At 39.6% G+C, this 21,754-nt stretch overlaps 1 protein-coding gene across 1 annotated transcript; it reads right to left on the reverse strand.

The window, feature by feature from the left end:
* Positions 1-8: 8 nt before the first annotated feature.
* On the reverse strand, positions 9-20,437 carry eno2 (enolase 2). Its single transcript, XM_007230542.4, has 12 exons — positions 20,162-20,437; positions 17,827-17,912; positions 16,347-16,442; positions 16,142-16,200; positions 14,839-14,908; positions 13,487-13,620; positions 12,797-13,019; positions 12,313-12,510; positions 11,411-11,612; positions 10,271-10,379; positions 9,001-9,059; positions 9-2,046 (listed from the first exon to the last, which is right to left on the reverse strand). The coding sequence occupies exons 2-12, from the start codon at positions 17,909-17,911 to the stop codon at positions 1,977-1,979; spliced, it is 1,305 nt and encodes a 434-aa protein (XP_007230604.1). The 5' UTR covers position 17,912; positions 20,162-20,437; the 3' UTR covers positions 9-1,976.
* Between the last annotated feature and the right edge of the window lie 1,317 nt (positions 20,438-21,754).

The following is a 21,754-nucleotide window of genomic DNA, read 5'->3' on the forward strand; positions in this document are numbered from 1 at the left end:
ACACACAGTGGAGGTAAATGATCATTTTAATCCATGGCATTTATGGCAAGCGTTTTTTTTCCTCTCTTTTTCTTTTCTCATTGACCTCAGTGATGTCACAGACAGAGAAATACTTGTGAGGGGAGGGAGGCAAGCAATCCAAATCTGCAGTCATAGCAATGGAGGGGGGGAAATAAGGGGAGAGGGGTTACAGTGAAACGACAAGAAACAGGAAAGATTAGGAAACGCTGGGAAACAGACATAGAGAAAAGGAAGAAGGTAGAAAGAAGAAAAGGAGAAAAGTGCAGTCGTGTGTGAAGTCGGGGAGTGAAAGGGTGTAAGACTGCCACACGTGTATGGATGCATGTGTGTGTGTGTGCTTGTGTGTGTGTGTGTGTGTGTGTGTTGTTTCTGTAAGCGTGCCCGACAATCCATTTCCCTGACAGGATAGTCCTGTCAGTGTGTGTCCATCTCTCTTCTGCTTAGACTTATTTTTTGTGCTTCAGGAATTTTCTCTTTTTCTACATGCACTTACGATGTCTGTCCAGCTCCATCTCAGTCACTCCTTCAGTCTTTCTGCCTACTGCAGCACTGCTGGAGTATGCCTTTAAGCCAGTGTGGATGTACATATCTGCACCAATTTTTACAATTCAATTCTCAACAGTAAAACAGAACTTGCAGTCAGTTTTTGGATGCGTCTCAATTGTGTACTAATTACTTATACTACTAAACTAGATTTTGAGTGGTTGGTATTAGTGTCTTAGTGTGTAACTATTAGTGTGTAACTATTAGTGTAGTTGGTTTTTTTAGTGTAGTTGGTTGGTGTATTAGTGTCCAAGTTGGTATTATCCACAAAACATAGATGATTAATGATCCAAGTGCAGCCTCAATGGTGATTAGAGAAAAACTAGTTTCCCACCATTTGTGATGCAATTGAAGCTAACCGAGTTGCGTAAATGCTTTCCAATATGGCCAAAAAGTAAGACATAATAAATCTATATTTGGTATGTTTGGTGTGTCTAAAACACCCTAATCAGATGTTATGTAGCATTTAAATTAAATCACATACAAACCACAGAAACTTATGAAGGAGTTTTAAATCTGAGATACTTACTTTCTGACTTGCAACGGAAAGCACAGGAAGTATGTTAATATTTTGTGTGCTAACCTTCCAAACCCACACTATGAATTATTAATATTAGAATATAGAATTGACCTTAAAGTATTATTAGTAGTAATAGTAGTAGTAGTACGCAATTGGAATGCAGCCTTTACCTTTCAGACCCTGATTAAATGCACCTGTTGGGGTATGAAAAGCTGTTCAGTAGTTCAGCATTATATCCAAGACAAAAGTTCAAAAACACTGAGGGCTCTGATGCAGCCCACTACTATTTACACTATTTTCATTTACATGAGTTTAGTGTGTTCTACCTCATCTGAGATAAGAACAAAATTAGGATCACTATTCCTAAATATTTTTCCTAGTTTCCTATGTAATGAGTTAATTTATTCATTTAATTAATGAAACCAGTTTAAACTAAATCCTGTTTGACCAGGTTAGGAATATGTTGCTGTAAAGCTAATAATAAATACTCCTTTCTCTTCTATTCCATCGCTCTCGTAGTCTCAGGTCGAGTCATTTTGTGCATGCACGTGTATTTCTATCCTGTGCACACTGCTTAGTCGGCTGTTGCGTCTTGTGCGTAAACTGTCTGTCCTGGCTCTGTGGTGCATATCGCTTGGTCTCGGTCCGGCTAAGTGCATATCGTCTGACCCACGCGTGGTCATCCATTCCGTGTGTCTGTGTTATTTAGCGTTGGGGGTTTTGTTGCGTCAGTAGATGTTCAGTGCAAATAGTCCTGATGTCAGTTATTTTAGTGCATTGTGTTTTTGTGGGTGTGTCAGTACTGTCACAGCTGTCTTGGTCAGTGCATATTGTCTGGTGGTTGCTGCTGTGTGTCAGTAGTTGTGTGGACTTTGCGTTGTTGGTGGCAGTCTCACAGGGCGCTGGGGTTTCTGAAGTTGTGGCCAGCAAACCGAGCTTGATCGCCCAGCTCTTCCTCAATCCTGTAGGACAGGGACAAAGAAAAGGGAACAGGAGAATGAAGTAGACACATTAAAATTGCTGAGACATAATTTAAATTGACGGGGCAAAAATCTAATCTTGCTTATATGTTTATTTTCTAACATTTACTTTTAAGATTTCTTATGAAAACTAATATAGTATTTTTGTTTCGTAGTTTTGAAGATAAAAACAGTACCCTTCCAACTCCAGACTGTTTGGTCTGATTGTGTGATGTACTCTTGTATAGTTTGTATAGGGCAGGGGTCAGCAATTAAGTTTGGCTGGGAAAAAAACGCCCTTATAAGGAGATAGGGAGCTCAAGAACGGGCAGAAAAACGAGAATGGGCAGAAACTAAAATGTTTCATTCCGCCTATTGCCCTGGTATAGTTTTTTTTTTTTGCTAACTTTTGAACTTCGAGTGAACTTGTAATACCCAGCCATCTAAATGGGGAACCACAGCAATCACTTGGCAACACCTGAGTGACCACCTCAAGATACCTTAGCAAAAATCTGGGGTACCGTAGCAACTACCTAGCAACCAGGTAGTAATACCATCACAACCACTTTAGCAAAATCAAGAGAACAAGAGAGCACCTTCATAGCAACCTGGGATATCATATCAACCACATAATAACAGCTAGAAACCACCTAACCACTTAACATATTTGGGAAGTAGAACTTTTTTTCTTACAGCGTTTAATCTGTCAAGTTTTCTGGATGTTCCTAAAGCATTTTTATTTAATTTTTTATTGTTTTTAAACGTTCTGGTAACATCTTTGCAATGTCACTGCAACTTTTAAGGTTTAGTTTTGGGAATATTACTTTTCACATTTCCGCAATGTTAATATTTGTCTAGCTGGGAACGTTGTGAAGCAAACCACAAATGCCAGCAAGCGTTACAGATATTTTTAGAATGTTCCTGGAACATTATTTCTGTAATGTTAACCTTCCTGAAACGTTGCTAAACATTATTATAACGTTTTCTGTTAACTGGATATTAATCACTTTGCAACACCATGGACAATCCACCTGGAATGTCACAGCTACCAGATAGCTACACTATAGCAACCACTAAGGTACACCATAGCAACCACTTGGGAAGCCATAACAACAACCACCTACCAACCACTTAGAAACACCACAGCAACCATTTGCAAAGGTATTGCAAACAGCTACAACCACCATGGAAACAACATAGCAACAGCCTAGCAACAGCCTAAAAATAGAATCCACATTAAAGCATTCTGGGTTTTACTTCAGGAAATGCACTTTTCTAGCTGATGTTTATATACCACAGAATATTGTGCAATCTTCATTTAAAAATGATCCCCACAGATGCTCTCAGCAGCAAAAAACACTCTGCAGTTCTTTCATGTTTCTCTTCATGCGCTGAAGATATGAATATCACAGTACCGCTGGGCTCTGCATTCATATCTGATGTAAACATACGCTACACTGCTATTCAGTAAATTCACTCTGGTGTTACAGCGTTTACCAAACACACAGAAACATGATGCTATCAACCATAAATAAACAGCTCCCTGCAGCTCGTTCACCGCACATTTCATTCTGAGCAAAGCAACATGCGTATGGTTTGTAAACTTTTTGGCTTAGTTTGGCTAATAATCAGGTAAACAAATACAGAGAGAGATCTGTGCTCAGCGATTTTTTTTAATGCAGGCAGTCTGTTTGGGCTTAAAATGAAAGCAGGATATCATAAGTTTTTTCTCATAATATCAGCGGGATATTGTTATCTATAAGAATTCTTGTATTCTCCTAATCGTTCTTTAAAGTGTTGTGACTTTAGTCTGCTTCTGAACACCTTGGGGTAGTTTTTCATACAGAAATTAAGGCTAGTTTTGTACAATAATAAATAGTAATAGCAGTGTATGTAGCACCCAGTGCTAATGCTAATGCTAACGGTGCTAATGCTAATGCTCTGCAAGAACTGTACACTGTTATCTCCAAACTCCAGAACTCACACCCCGACGGACTGTTTATTGTTGCTGGTGATTTCAATCACAGTAATCTGAAGGCTCTGCTGCCCAGCTTTCACCAACATGTGGATTTTCCAACCCGTGGAGCTAACCTGCTTGATTGTGTGTATACTAACATTCCCGGTTCGTACAGAGCAGAGCCCCGCCCCCACTACGGCTACTCTGATCATATCACTGTCATGCTCATCCCAGCATACAGACAGCTCATCAGACGTGCCAAATCAGAGAAGAAGCAAGTTACAACCTGGCCTCCAGGAGCCATCTCTGCTCTTCAGGACTGTTTTGAGCACACTGACTGGGACATGTTCAGAGAAGCTGCTACCTCTGATGACTCCATCAACCTGGAGGAGTACACAGACTCAGTGACTGGCTACATCAGCAAGTGCATTGAGGATGTTACTGTCTCCAAAACCATCACAACCCGCCCCAACCAGAAGCCGTGGATGACTGCAGAGGTGCGTGTGCTGCTGAGATCCCGAGACAAGGCCTTTAAATCAGGGGACAGGGCTGGCCTCCGAACAGCTAGAGCCAAGCTCTCCCGGGGGATCAGAGAGGCAAAGCGCACCTACGCAAAGAAAATCCACGCCCACTTCCAGGACACTACTGACACTCGGCGCATGTGGCAGGGCATCCAGACCATCACCAACTACAAGTCACCCTCCCCTGCTTGTAACAGTGATGCCTCCCTTCCAGATGCACTGAACTCCTTCTACGCAAGGTTCGAAGCACAGAACTACACAACAGCATGGAAGACTACACCTCCTCCAAACGATCAGGTACTGTGCCTGTCCTCAGCTGATGTGCGGAAAACTCTACTCAGAGTCAACCCACAGAAAGCCCCAGGACCAGACAGCATACCTGGCAGAGTGCTCAGAGGATGTGCAGAACAACTCACGGATGTTCTCACGGACATTTTCAACATCTCTCTGAGTACTTCAATCGTGCCGACGTGCTTCAAGACGACCACCATCGTCCCTGTGCCGAAGAAGTCTCAAGTGTCCTGCCTTAATGACTACCGTCCCATTGCACTTACTCCCATCATCATGAAGTGCTTTGAGAAGCTGGTCATGAGGCACATCAAAAACCAGCTCCCGTCCTCACTGGACCCTCTGCAGTTTGCGTATCGTCCAAACAGATCAACAGACGATGCCATCTCCACTGCGCTCCACCTGGCTCTCACCCACCTGGACAACAAAGACTGCTATGTTCGAATGCTGTTCATCGACTTCAGTTCAGCATTCAACACCATCATCCCTCAGCATCTGATCGGAAAACTGAGCTTGCTGGGCCTGAACTCCTCCCTCTGCAACTGGGTTTTAGACTTCCTGACTGAGAGACCACAATCAGTCAGGATTGGAAACAACACCTCCAGCACCACCATACTGAGCACTGGCGCCCCCAGGGCTGTGTGCTCAGCCCACTGCTGTTCACTCTGCTGACTCATGACTGTACTGCAAAGTACAGCTCAAACCACATCATCAAGTTCGCTGATGACACAACTGTAGTTGGCCTCATCAGCAAGAACGACGAGTCAGCATACAGAGAGGAGGTGCAGTGGCTGACGGACTGGTGCAGAACCAACAACCTATCTCTTAACGTGGATAAAACCAAGGAGATGGTTGTTGACTTCAGGAGAGCTCCAGGTGTCCACCACCCGCTGAACATCAACGGCTCTGCTGTGGAAATTGTGGATAACACCAAGTTCCTCTGTGTTCACATTGCAGAGAACCTCACCTGGTCCCTCAACACCAGCTCCATAACCAAGAAAGCCCAGCAGCGCCTCTACTTCCTGCGGAGACTGAGGAAAGCACATCTCCCACCCCCCATCCTCACCATGTTCTACAGAGGGACTGTAGAAAGCATCCTGAGCACCTGCATTACCGTCTGGTTTGGGAATTGCAACACCTCAGACCGCAAGACCCTACAGCGGATAGTGCGGACAGCTGAGAAAATCATCGGAGTCTCTCTTCCCTCCATCGCAGAGATCTACACCACACGCTGCATCCGCAAAGCCACCATCATTGTGGACGACCCCACCCATCCCTCACACGGACTCTTCGGTCTGATGCCGTCTGGCAGAAGATACAGGAGCATCCGAGCCTCCACTACTAGACTCTGCAACAGCTTCATCCACCAGGCAGTCAGACTTCTCAACGCACAGAGACAGAACTGAACCCCCACCCCACCCACCACTCACCCAACACACTCACACAAAACTAAACTGTACACCCCCCCCCCCCCTTTACACTCACAAGAACTGAACTTCACCCACACACACACCCAGTCAGCACACAGAGGCTGACATGACTTTATTTGCTGCACTCTTAAAAACTATAAACTCTACCTCAGTAACTGCTGTGATTATATATGTTCTATATGTTACAGTATGTCACACATCTCTGCACCTTATCCCCACTATAAACTTATTATACCGTATCGGTACTGCACTGTCCTGTCTTTAAATTGTCTCGTCCTTTGTATTTATTGTATTTATTGTTATTTAGTGTTATAATTTTATAATTTTATGTTGCACTGTCGTCACTCCTGCACTTTATGTTGTCTATTGCTTGTTGTTCTATGTTGCACCATGGTTCCGGAGGAACGTAATTTCATCACACTGTGTACCTGTACTCAGATGTAATGACAATAAAAGCCTCTTGACTTGACTTGACTTGACTTGACAACTCAGCAAAATAAATAAAGATTTTCAATTAAAAGTAAATAAAGTTTTTATCTAGTCTAATTCTAAGTATGAATAGTCCTAACCTTAAATTCTAACAACTCTACCTAAAACAAGCCCCATATTTTAGGAATGCCCGCTTTTTACAATTCCATCAAATGCTGATGGGTAAAGTTGCACTATATACTGAAATGCCAAATGTCATGGAGCAGGAGATTTGTGATTTCAGCCAGAGTTTCCTGTTTGTGCGCACAGATAATTCTAACCAGACTCACTGGTCACGATCATTACCATCCACTGCAATGTCCACTGTGGGATGTAATATCTTCTATAGCCCTATTCAGACATTATTAGTTTCTCAGGGGGACGTCTGTGAAAAATATTTCACACTTCTACTCAGTGATAAAACTCTTACATTGCAAAAAAACAGGAGCACCAGTGAGTTTTTGGCTTTCTCTGTGACATCGAGTTCAGTAGTTCCTCCATTTTTACTCGCTGTTGTGTTTAAGATACTCTCCGTGAAAACCCGCACCCAAAGTGTTATTACGGTGCGTGGCAGTGGACAAATAGCTATAGCAGACGGGACTAAAATTACCAGAGGACCACAGAGTTCAGCGAAAAACAGTAGGTAATTCAGCCTGACATACATGTGAGAGAAAAGAGAAAATTACCCCAGAACCCCCTGAGAAAATAATCCAGAGAGGACTTATGATGTATTCTACTTACACTTTGGGACAAAAATTGTTAAAAAATGTAATGTTCCATCCATCTGGCACCCACTCTTAGACCTAACTTTATCTAACCACATCACTGTACCACGAGCATGCCGGCCAGTGTTCAACCTCTCTCACAAGATAACCACTCACAATTTATACTAGTGTGAATGTTTCCAAAATGTCCCCTAAGGTAATATTTCATGATCAATTTTTATACTACTATTCCATCCCTATTATCCCCAGGGCTGTGCATTGGCAAGAAGTTGATAATACAATACGTATCACGATTCAGTATTTCACAGTATATATATATTTTTATATTAAATTGTAATAAAAAACTATCTAACGAAATCTAACGAAAGGGTACAACACTGCTATCTAGTAAGCACATTTTAAAGAAAACATAAAATGAACTACCACCTTTACTTGTAAAATAATAGCAAAAATAGCACAGCTAGTCTAGATCTTGTAGAGAGGTACTGGACAACCACTGAACTGGCAACAGGGCCATGGCGCCTAAGGATCACTGATGCATGATGCACACATGCCAACTAACCTGGCCCAATCCCACAGAAAAGCTGTAAGGGGGACCACACCAGTATTAGGCTGGTTATAGCTGATCTGTCTATAAGTTAATATAGGATTTGTATAGTTAGTGTATTTAACTCAACCCTGCTAAATCATAAAGCATTGGGTTGGTCTGTTCTGTTTCACCCTTTTCCAAATGGTAACAAAAATAAAAAGGTCAGTAAAACAGATTCAACTTTCAGTCACTAATTTTAAATCTGCATTTTAGTTTCTGCATTGGGCCGATCTGTTTGGTTATAAACAATCCAAGCTGCTCTGTTTGTAGCTGTGCTGTTTGGCTGTTTGAACTAACTGTATAATGTGGTATAATATGGCAGTATTTTATTGTATTATATACATTTTCTTTTCTTACTGACAACATACATATGATTTAGGACTATTGAGGATATCATCAGTGCTTTAAGAGTGTAATTAGTTCTGTTTAATTGGATGAATGTTAGATGAGCAATAATTTGCCAATTTGAATAAGAATTCAGCATATTCAGTATGGAATAATATTGTAATTTGTAGTTTATAAGGATTCTGAAATATTGAGTCATGAAAATGTGTTTAAATATCTTGATATAATATTTTCACCATATGGTCCAGGCCTTCATACGCATACTTATTAATTTTCATTTTAGCATTCTAAGTGAATAAACAGTACTTGTAATCCAGGCTGCCAAAGGTTGTCATTGCCATGATTATCCCCATGCTCCCACCCTCCTTAGCTCAGTTAAGAATTTGATTGGATTAGTCTGAGAGGATCACACGGATTGGCGCACTCTAAGTGGCCGCCACTTGTGGCGTGACAGAAATGCTCCTGTTGTCACCAGCACCAAGACACTGGGCTTCATTACCATTCCACAGGGATTATATAAAACATAAGCTGTTCTGTTAAAAGCTTTTTGCTAATCACATTCATGTAGAGGTAATCACAACAGTGGACAAAACAAAGTTATTAATAAGTAAACTGAATATAACTGAGCTCTCACCTCATCAGCTGGTTGTATTTGGCCAGACGCTCAGATCTACAAGGAGCCCCAGTTTTTATCTGTGAAAGAAAACGATAGTAAATGTAATGGATACACCGAATGATGTTCAGTTATACTGTAAGAATCTAAAGACCGTTTGTGCATAAATTGTACCACTCAAAAGTTTGGACACATCTTTAATTCAGTGTTTTTTTTTTCATTATTTAACATTTGTATAAATTGTAGATTATAACTAAAGTCATTCAAACTATGAAGAAAAACATATGGAATTGTTTAAAAAACATGTTTTTTGAACATCTTGGTTGGATTTTCTCAGGCAGCTTTATGAGGTAGTCACCTGGAGGAATGTCTTTCAGTTAACAGCTGTGCTGATCTTGAGTTAATTACTTGAATTTCTTATCCTCTTAATGTATTTAAGCAAATTATATTGAATGGCCCTATTTATGTAATGTTCTAATCTGTGTTATGGCAAGAACTACTCAACTAAATAAACGAAAAATACTTTAAAAAATGAAATCAATCAATCCAAAAGATTTCAAGAACTTTAAAAGTATCCTCAAGTGCAGCCACAAAGATCATCAAAAATGTTCAGATGAAACTGGCTCTCATCAGGACCGCCCCAGGAAAGAAAGACCAAGAGTTACCTCTGTTGCACAGGATATGTTACCAGCAGCAGGTAAGAAATTAACAGCAGTCCAGATAAGAACACCTTAATGCTTCACAGAGTTTAACAACTAAGTTTACTTCATAATTCCTTATGCATTCCTTCATAGTCTGAATGAATGTATTCACTTTCAATGTAGAACGAAATGGTGAATGAAATGGTGTGTCCATACATTTGACTGGTACTGTACATGCAAACAATTGTTTCTTGTTGTAGTATTTATTATTACATGATTTGAAATATGTAGTCTGAATTGTATTTAAATAAAGATTATATATAATTATAAATGTTTTTTACATTTTAAATGTACAATGTTTTATAGTAGGTGTCTTTCATGGTCTTTGCATTTATAACATTCTTTCTCCGTCTTTCTCCCAGTGGGAGAATTTCCTAGACACATAAGCCAAACGTCAAGGGGTGCCAACAGATGGAGAACTATGGTTCACTCTTTGGAAACCATAACCACAGTAAATGCAGCAAAAAAAATGTTGTAACACAGAAGTCTAACCAATCAAATGACAGCTACATTAATTCAACAGTGTTGATGACAGTTTTGCAGTCACTGATTGGTTGGGCCAAAAATCAAAGGTTAGAGATATGCAATACCTGACCAGTGCAGAGTCCCACTACCAGATCTGCAATAAACGTGTCCTCCGTCTCTCCAGAGCGATGGCTGACCATTACACCCCAGCCGTTTGCCTGAGCCAGCTTACACCTGAGAGAGAGAGAGAAAATAGCAACAGGAATAAGAGAATTATTCTCTAGATATTTCACCTACTTTTCAACATTCTCTTCCCACCACTCCAATTACTATGACAAGTCTACAAAACATGCATTTTTTTCACATAGGTGTCCTTTGTCCTTTGCAACCTTTGCATGCAACTTTATGCAGCAGGGATACTAATTGTATGTAAATTACATATACTGCAAATAATGAATAAAATATTAGAAAATATCAGTACCATTTGTTTTCCTTTTTTCATTCTTTTCAAATTTTTCCTTCTTATTTTTGTACTAAATGTATTAATTGTTGAACTGGCTGCTTATGCATTTATACGCATAAGGTTGTTTTTGTTTTTCAGCCCAAAGAAAGTCTTCACTTGCATCACCTCCCCTGTGGGCCACATACGTAATGTTGCCTTAACAGCTACCAAATGCAATTCAGCATTTGGCTCAACTCCAGATCTTTAATCTCCTTAATTAGCCAGGGCCCTGACTACACCTGGCCATAAAACAGCTTTTTAGTTAATTATTCAAATAATTCTTAGCCTCGGAAAATGGAGGGTTTATGGAAAAAATGTCTGTTATGCCTAAATAATGACTGTAATTCCAGCATAATACAATAGTTTTGCTACGCACCTTTAATTAAGGATAAAAATCAATTTACACTTCAGTCACATCTTGAATAGGCAGATGTGGTATACAAAGGCAATATTACAAAAACAGTATTACTCTAACATGTAACTGTATGTTGTTTTTTTTTTTTTTTTTAATGATTTTAAATCACAAAAAGGCCAAAGGTCAGATATCAGAAGCAAATAAAAACAGGCTTCAGCGTTCTATAATTGTGTTCTGCATTCGCTTTCATACATTATTTAGTTTGAAGAAAGGAATCACAAATTAAATCAACAAGAACTGGGATGAACTGTGATGAGAGTGTAAAAGGTCAGGTCTGCTCAGTAAGGCTGTAAGTAAATGTCTGGGCTGTACAACTGTAAGGTCATGTGACTGGCAGCTGTCACTCACGCTTGGATGGCCTCTGTGACAGTGCCGATTTGGTTCACTTTGAGCAGCAAGCAGTTGCAAGCGCGCTCCTCTGCTGCCTTCTCTATCCTTTTGGGGTTTGTCACCGTTAGATCGTCACCTACTATCTGGATTCCCATTGAACCAGTCATCTGGGTCCAGGCTGCCCAGTCATCCTGATCGAAGGGATCTTCAATAGACACCACTGTAGTGAGAGGGAAAGTCGTGTTAGTGGAGAAAATAGAGAATGTTTTTATCCAGAAAATGTTATACCACCAAATAAACTAACACAGATAAAAGCTAATGGGAACCATTTAGTCCTGTTATTTTGTCCCCATTAACAGTCATTAATGTTTAGTTAATAGTATACTTTTGTACTAAGTGTAATCCGTGTCTTCTAAATTGATTTACTCACTGATTTATGCATCGTTTATCCCAAAGAATTCCTAATTACTAATCATGAAATCCTAATGACAAAAATATTTTGTGGAAAGTAAACCAGCCTTCATATTTTTGACACATTTTTGCCATTTCTTGAGTGAAAAGTGAAGAAAACTGAGGGACAGTTTCTTAAACAGGGATTTGGCCTTGTCTTGGACTTTTTGAACATTTTGAATGGAAAGTAGGCTTAATCCCTGGGAAACTGACTCAGATGGCCCTATTTAAATGATCTACAGACGAGCTGTCAACACTGCAGCTTGGTTTAGGGCATGTCATTGTGTCTTTTCTATCATAATGATGGGAAAAGTATGCTTAAAACTTGTTTTTTTTTTTGGTAAGCCAGCAATGTGCATCACATTGTGTCTTGTGCAGGCTGGTAGATAGGGCCTCAAGTGTGTAAAATCAATGATGACTTGATTTGGAGAGACTGATATAAAATAGCACCAAATCTGATTGTTCAGTACCTGGATAGTCGTTGACAAAGCCCTGGTAGATCTCTAAAAGCTCATCACCAGTGATGTGTCGTGCAGAGTCTGGGGGCGATTTGAAATCCAGATCATACTTTCCCTCTCTGTAGAATTCGGAGGCAGCCACATCCATACCAATCACCACTTTATCTGTGAAACCAGCTTTTTCTATGGCAGTCTTTATCAATTCAAGGGCTATAAGAGACAGAGAAAATGAATAAGAGAGAGAGAATTGATGTAAAAGGTTATACTCTTAACTCTTACCTGATGTAACAAATGTAGTGTTCTTAGTATCATTACTGAAACACATCGATGTAATGTCATGACAAGAAATTACAAGTTATATCTGGACCAGTTTTACTTGTAATGATGCAAAGGGCAGGCTGGTGTTTTTAAATTATGTAAAAAAGTAATAATTTAATTTAATTAAATGAAAAATAATTGCAGGTTTTGATAGCAAAATGTGACAAAACACAAGTACCTTCACTGTTCTCAAGGATATTTGGAGCGAAACCTCCCTCATCACCCACATTAGTGGCATCCTGGCCATATTTCTCTTTGATCACGCCCCTCAGAGTCTGATACAGCTCCGCCCCCACACGCAGGGCATCACGGAATGACTCCGCCCCAACAGGAAGTACCATGAACTCCTGCATGGCTAGCTTATTTCCAGCATGAGATCCACCATTTATTACATTGAAGGCCTGGATGAGAGAGAATAGAAATGGGAAATGCAGAGGAAATGTATTTGAATACAGTCTTATACTGATTCAAGATAATAGAACATAAATAGTAAATGTGTAATGTCGATAGAAGAACTAAATGTTGTTTTCTAAAGAACCTTTTAAAAATGTTTTTAAAAAAAGCATAATTTGAAATAAGACATGCAAGTGTGCAGGACATTCAATTTATATAAATTTTAATATTACAAACTTTGTAAATATTCCAAATGCTTTGTTTGTTGGCATGATAAATAAAGTTTTTTGATTAACCACCAAAACTGAAGCAATAGCTTAATTCAAATGCATACCCTATCTTGTAAATGAAGCACAGGGGGGGCCAAATGTAGGCCATGACTTTACTGTTTAACTTTTAATGCGAATGTACCATTTAAGTAAATATCAGGCACTGGAATATTTTACTATATGATATGTAAATTTAAACCCCTTACAGGAACTGGCAAGACAAGTTCTGTGTTTCCAGCCAGGTCGGCAATGTGACGGTACAAGGGGATATCTTTCTCTGCTGCACCAGCCTTGCAGATGGCCAGTGACACCCCCAGGATGGCATTGGCACCAAATTGAGCTGCGGAAACAAGAAACTGCAGGTCTTATTCTGTTCATTGTATTGAGAAATAATGTAGTTGATTGCTCTCTGAATATCCTTGGAATCCAATGCAATAGTTGCAACAATATCAAAAGTCATGCATGCGCTTACACGTCTATCCTTAAGCAATAGAACACAGGAAGCAGTGTGTCACAAATATTAGCATAATAATATGATGTAGCACAAATAAAATGTTATTTATAAATGAGCAATAGATTTCATTTTTCTTTGGTAAACATTGTGGGTTAATCAGAACAGCGTTAACATCAGAGTTTAAGTCAGAATAATGCCAAATGAACACATAGAGGATTACAAATATACATTAATATACAAACTACACACTAACATCCTGGTAGTGATCATGATTAACTACTGTACATAATACAGCTTCTCTCTGCTCACATAAAAAGGGTTTGTGGACAACACTGAAAACATTAACCAAGACACAATACAGTAAAAAGTTAGTCCAAGTCTACATCTAAGACGCATAATTATAGATCAAAGAGATCAAAAAGACTCTCAAGATGGGATTAGTTTCTCAAAGTGTCCTGGGGTATTTTTCTCTTTTATATGGGGGTCCTCTGTGATGTTATTCCCATGTACGTCCTCTGAGAAAATTACAGGCTGAATTACCTACAGTTTTTCGCTGAACTCAGTGGTCCTCCGGTAATTTTAGTCCCGTCAGGACACACATCTCTGAGTTTTATCACTTCGGGTTTAATATTTTTCACAGACATCCCCCTAAGAAACTAATCCCGTCCAGATAGGGCTTTGGAAACACTGCATAATTTGAAACTGCATATTTCCAGACCTTAAATAATTGTACATTGTACAGGTTATTGAGACATCTAGCCACTTCATCAAGGCCTGAAAGGAAACTGTTCGGGATACCCATATGGAAATTTCCAACCACAACTGTAACTTTAATCAATCAGACTGTGTTGGAATTTACAGTTACACAAAGAATACAGGAAAATGAACCTAATGCTTAACATTAACATTACAATAAATATAAATATACCTAACGCAAAACATTGTAGATTTGTATATAGCACAATGTTAGCTTTACCATTTTCACTTAGATGCCTGAAATGGTTTAAAATTGTTTTCTAAGGCAATGGTTAAGAGGTAAACTATATGTACAGTGCTGTACATATCTGTTCATTTGTGCTCAAGGTGGCAGCTGCAGTGACTCACATTTGTTCTCCGTCCCATCCATCTCGATCATCATGTTGTCCAGCTTCTCCTGCTCAACAACACTGATCTCCTGCAGCAGAAGAGAAACACGAAAAGAAACCCATTCTACATTAAAAATAACAGTTTCAATCACAATAAACAGCATAAGCAATCAATGTCCTGATTCTGTAAAAAACAAAGCAAAAAGGGATTTATATAGCAATGGCTAAGTGTCATTTGGCTCGTAACAACAGAGAAACCATTTATGGCACTTTTTTAGAACCATTTTAATAGCGCTATACAGAAACATCTATCAAAGGCTTTCTTCTAATCTGTAGAACCAAATAAAACATGAAGAGCCTCTTAAAAGAATATACAGTGTCCTTTAAGTGATCATGTTTTCATATAGAACCACTGCTTTTACTATTTGACCATCAAGGACCCATTATTTAACAGGGTATTAAAATATACTTGGTTTAGTGCATTGGTCTCTAACCTTGCTCCTGTAAGAACTAACTTTCTAAAGACATTGTATCCATCTTTGATCTAATCAGATACATCTAATTACTAATTTCATCTCTAATCTGATAAGATACAACTATTTACTGGCTTTAGAAGGTATTGGTTGAATGGCGTGTGTTAGATTAGAGTTTAGATATGCAGAAGAACAGCTCTCCAGGAGGAAGGCTGGAGACACATCTGTTTGAGGGTATTTGTATTTAGTACTTTGTACTTTTTATCATCCCTACACCCCAAGTCCATTTCACACAGGTAAATGTAAATGTATGGTCCGAAGGAAATGGCTGAGGTAATGACAGAAATAGCACTGCTAGCTTCTATTTCCATGCATCCCTAATATAAAGGGATATTTTTACATTGATTTAAAACGTTTTTTTATTTATTAAAAAATAAATATTGCATTTAAAATCTAAAATTAGTTATCCAAGATGAAATTAAGTTTATTCTGTATTGAAATTAAACTTATATCCTAGATTAGTTGTTAGCTAATGTGTACTGCTGTAAGATGGCATGTAGGACTAGCCTGCAGTCTGTATCACTGCTGCATAAAATCTGCTGTAGAAATACTGTAGAAAGCTTTGCTGTATCCAGCACTCAGAATAACATACTTCTGCCACAGCGTTAAAATTCTCATGAGGCTCTGAGCTGCAGCCCTCACTCACACTCTCCTCCTCTCTCACACACACACACACACATAACCACAAATATAGGCTACATGTGCCACACAGTGCTCTCTATCTGCTGTCCTTGGTAATGCCTTTTCAAGGTCATCAATGTGCCTGACTCATAAAGGACGTGCACTTACAGACGCAATGAGGGCAGGTCCAAGAGTGTCATTAATGTGGCCCACAGCTTTCAGAACACCTAGACAACAATAAAAAAGAGACAGTCTGTGTAACAATATAATATATAATACAATCCTTATTTTTATTTGGCTAACATTGCTTTTTGGTTATCATACACTGGTCTAAAAATCATTTAACAAAAACGAAAACGGCCTGATCTTTCACCTTTGCCCTTGAAACGACTCTTGTCTCCATCTCGGAGTTCTAGAGCCTCATAGATGCCTGTAGATGCTCCACTAGGAACAGCAGCCCTGAACACTCCTGGTGGGAGCAAGAGAGAAAGATACCACTACAAATTTAAAAGTTACTATACAGTAATTCAAAAACAGTGTACTGGAGAACCGCATGGTACTTAATAAGCTAAAAGCTTGTTTGTGTTTAAGAGTCTTCTATTGCATAACTTTTTTACTTTTTAAACTTTGACTAATTTTACTAATATGTTAAGTACAGCTTGATCTCAGTATAACTGAGCAAATCAATGAGTAGTAATGCAGAATGATATTAAATTACTTTCAGCAATAATTCAATCCAATATTTCATGAGACATTTACTGCACTCCAGAAGAACAGAGTGTGTAAATTGCTGCAGTAAAATGTCTGCATTTAATTATATATGCTAATCCAGGTAGATGTGGTCCCAAGTCTATTTTTATGTTTTATGTGTATATATGTATATATTATTGCTGCAACTAACAATTATTTTGGTAGTCGACTAATTTAATAATTATTTTTTGTGATTAGTCGATTAGTCATCGATTAGTCGACAACTATTTCTGACATGTCCTCCCTCAGTTGAACATGAGATTTGCAAGCCATTTAAATTTCTAGATGTTGTTTAAACATGGGAAGTACTGATTTTTAGTGAGTAAATTTTTAATCTGTTGTGTTTTGGGCACTTTTAGAGACACTGACTAAGTTGAGTGTAAACTGTGTGAGTGAGCAATTATTTGACAACGTCTATCTACAGCTCTGGAAAAAAATAAGAGACCACTTAAAAATGATGAGTTTCTTTGATTTTACCAAATTAAAAACCTCTGGAATAAAATCAAGAGGAAGATGGATGATCACAAGCCATCAAACCAAGCTGACCTGCTTGAATTTTTGTAACAGGAGCGGCATAAAGTTATCCAAAAGCAGTGGTTAAGACTGGTGGAGGAAAACATGCCAAGATGCATGAAAACTGTGAGTAAAAACGAGGTTTATTCCACCAAATAAAGATTTCTGAACTCTTAAAACTTTATGAATATAATTTTTTTCCTTTGCATTATTTGAGGTCTGAAAGCTCTGCATCTTATTTGTTATTGCAGTCATTTCGCATTTTTTGTAAATAAATGTTCTAAATGACAATATTTGTATTTGGAATTTGGGAGAAATATTGTCCGTAGTTTATAGAATAAAACAACAATGTTACTTAGTCATATACCTATAAATAGCAAAATAAGAGAAACTGATTCAGAAACTGAAGTGGTCTTTTTCCAGAGTTGTACATATAATGTGTTATTGTTTCATCAGATAATCATCGTTTTAGAACTGGAAGACGCGTACTTTAAACATTTGAGCCACATTCAAAATTCCCATTTGTCTTTGTTACTTTCTTCTTCTATATTCAATACATACACTCAGAATAAACACAAGTCTACAGTCACCTTTTTCAGTCCTCAGATCCACCTCTACTGTGGGGTTTCCCCGGGAGTCCAGGATCTCCCTGGCAACGATGCTCACAATGGACATCCTATGAGGACGGTGGAAAGTAAAAGAGAGAAAGACGCAGCTTTTATTGAGTGGAAGCAAATCAATACACAGTACCAAGATCAGTATCTTTTTGTCTTATGGTTTTACTGTTATCTAATTAAGTTAAGACAATATATTATAAGTAGCACGTCAAGGAAACTACAGAACCGACAGTGAAATGCCCACTGCAATAAAAAAGGTCTCTGGGCTAATCCCACTCCATTTACGCTAATAAACAATAATGATGAATGCACTGTAGGACTTGGAATTCCTCCCAGCCTTGAATTCCACTGAGCATTAATCTAGTAAGAAAAGTCCATTCACTTAAAATGCAGACAGCTTTCACTGTGGCCAGGCAAGAACTGAAGCTAGGGTAACTGCTCTGAGATCAGCTTATAATGCACCATATTGGAAGCTTTAGAAACTGTTTTTTTTTTTGCAAAAAGGTTTTTCTTTCCACTGAGCCAGTACCAAAGAATTTGGTGAGTCTCTGGAGCTTCTAAAGCATAATCAGTAAAAGGCTTTAATAAATACTTTCTAAAGATATATGTTCTACAATTCTCTATGATGCGAATCCAGGTAGATGTGGTCCCAATTGTTTTGTGTTTAAAAAATTATTATTATTAAAGATAAGCATATATATGTCCCATATAATACATCGTCTTATAACCACAAAACTTGTGTTCCTCTCTTAGCCCAGTTTAAAATGCTAACAAGCCCATACATGCCAGGCTTCTATCGCAGAATTTTTCACTGTGGCTCCAGGGAGTGATTGCTCTCTGTTAATGGCTTTGGACCACTGAGCTTTTGGTGCTATCAAAAGCTTCAAAACCTGGACATATTTATTGTTGTTGTTGGTTTTTTTTTATTGAGCCAGCACCAGAGCTTCCGGTGAGTCTCTGGAGTCTCTTTTGCAGCATTGCTTTAAAACATGGCTTCTCCTCTGGATCACTGGAGTGAAGGAAACCAGAAAATTGCCCGTGGGCAAGGATGCTCTGGTCGCCAGTCAGCTCACGGCCCAACACTCGTCAAATGCACCGCAGCTGGCCAGATGTGAGGGGGATGCAGGGGGTCATTGTGCCACATTCATAGTGTCTGACCTTGAGACTGACATTTTCAGAGCAAATAATATTGTGGTTCAAACCCCATTTCTTGTACTATAGTGAGAAAAAAAACACACACACATACACACACTTGCATAATGCAGTTTTCTCACAAAACAAAATAAAAGCTCTATACATCGCTGTTGTATACAAGCCACTGCTGCTCACTGTAGAGTCAGTATACAGCTCCTTTATGTCCATGGATGTGGATGTAATCGTGAGTTACGTAATGGACTTGGTGCACGTTTGCCCCTGTACCTGTGGGATACTGCAGCACCGCACTGTCAGCAGAATATACTGGGTGGAGGGGGGATGGGGTGAGGGGGGGTGCTGTAGAGGGTGGGATGATGGAGTGCAGAGAGAGAAAGAGAGAGAGAGAGATGATGAGGAGAGCTAAAGCTAAATTATTTAGCTTCCCTTTGGATGAAGATGAGAGAGAGTGAGAATCAGGAGGAGAGGATGGTGGAGTGATAAAAGATGAGTGTGGGCTCTGACACAGGAGTGGGTCATCTTCACAGGAAATGAGCGCAGAGTGGACACACGCTGATGCAGACACACACACACACACGTACACACACACACGCACACAGCACTGGAACAATCCACCCCTCCTCCCAACAAACACTCTCACACACGCATACACATGCGTGCCAAGCATATCTCAGCATCTTTCATCTAAATATTGACACTCTGGCACAGCACTGATGCAGCACTGATGAACACACACATTGCAGATGTCACAGAAAAACTCACGGCTCCCTAATTTCTGTCTCGTTTCTTATTCACACACTCACACACACACACTCTTACACACACACATACACTGCATCCATTAAAGCATTGTTAAAAATAGCTGCAGTGCCTTAATGTAATCTGAGAAACTGACAAACACATCCAAAGAAATCAATAAAAAGGCAATGAAAAAGCCAGCCCAGCTCCTACACACACACACACCAAATGGCAGTACTTTCACAGTCTGCACACTGTAGCATCACTTACGCCCACACCACTGCCTTCTTACTCACTCTCTCACCCTGCACACGCAAACAGCCACTGCAGAAATGAACCAAGGGATGGCAGGAGCCAGGGGAAGCAGAGGAAATGAGAGAAATAGAGAGAGATAGAGTAGAATTGTTCCTGTCTTTACCTGCCGTCTTCGCGGGTGTAGCCTCTCTAAAGGCAAGCTGGAAATGCTGAGAGGGAGAGAGAGGAAAAGAGATGGAGAGAGGGAGAGAGAGAGAGAGAGAGAGAGGGAGGCGGAGGAAAATAAAGGAGAGAGTCAGTGAGTGTGTGTATGTGTGTGTGTGAGACAGAGAGAGAGAGCGAGAGAGAGAGAGGGAGGCGGAGGAAAATAAAAGGGAGAGAGGGGTAAAACGTGTGACAGAAAGGGGAGGGGATGAAAGGATGAGTCAGAGAAAGATGCTGAGAAACAGAGGAGAGCAAAGAGGAGAGAGCAAGAGGGAGAAAAGAAGAAGAGGAGGAGGAGGTCAAGAGGACTGATTAATGAGAGGGAGCAAGGGATTCGGGAGGAAGAACAGAGGGAGAAAAAGACAGGGTGCTGCAGTTTGAACTGGGGATTGGCAGTAAAAATAGATGCAGGATGGGAGAGCAAGAGAGAGAGAAAAAGAGGGAGAAAGAGAGAGAGAGAGAGAGAGAGCTCCAGTCCTTTCCCAGTGGGAGTACAATTCACCAGTGCATCAGCCCAGTCTAATACACCATCACGCGTTGCCTGTAGAGCACTACAGCTTTGTCTTGCTATATAGGTCATCTTACTCCACTCCATATTCATATAGAAGACATTGTGCACCTTGGCTGTGTTGCCATGGATGGGGGATGTTGGGGAAGGTAAAGTGTTTTGTGTTCATTCTTTTATATACATGTATTTAATTTACACGTTCTTCCCATTACTGAATAAAAATGTTTTAAGATTACATGTCAACTGTACATCAATGTACGTCAATGTTAATAAAATTGTTGCGATATTAGTCTTTGCAGTTCTGATATCACAGTAAGTTGCAGTGTGCAAATGACCACTATAGCCAATCGCAGCACTTAAACAACACCTGTGAGCATGTTCACCAATCAGGTCGAGATTAGTTTTCTGTGAAACTGATTAATCAAGGTATACATTCATTCAATCAGCAGAGAAAAAAGCCTGTGGCTAACTCCTGTGTGCTAACTGGGCTGTGTGTGTCGTAAATACTACTAACTAAATAAAGAGGTCACTCAAGTGGCACATAAAGATGAATGAGAGATGATCTGTAATTAAACTGCAGCTATAATGAGATTACCTTTTGGGGAGGAGCAGAGGCCACAGTGCCCTTGACCCCAGACAGCCAGTTGCATGGATAAATAGAAAGAGAAAGAGAGAGAGGGGGGGGGGGGCATTAATTAACTAATGTTCTGCTTTGTTAAATCTACAGGTTTTTGACCTTCCATCCCATACTTCCCATCAACTGAAGGACTACAGCCCTCCTGGCCAATCAGCATGAAGCCACACAGTGGCTCTCTTGCAAAGGCTGCAGGGATCTGGGTATTTTGGTCATAGATGATTGACAGACAGTCCTTGCCTTCCATCAAGACTGACCTGAATATCTTTGTAAATATCTGCACACTCTCCAAGGTTTAGGGTTTATATAGGCTTATAATAACTCAGACCTCATAACAGTATAAACAGCAAATGTACACTGCCTGGCCAAAAAAAAGTTGCCAACAAAAACACCAATTTTTTGTTGAACCT

The sequence above is a fragment of the Astyanax mexicanus genome, chromosome 3, assembly GCF_023375975.1.
Source record: "Astyanax mexicanus isolate ESR-SI-001 chromosome 3, AstMex3_surface, whole genome shotgun sequence".
Classification (NCBI taxonomy): Eukaryota; Metazoa; Chordata; class Actinopteri; order Characiformes; family Acestrorhamphidae; genus Astyanax; species Astyanax mexicanus.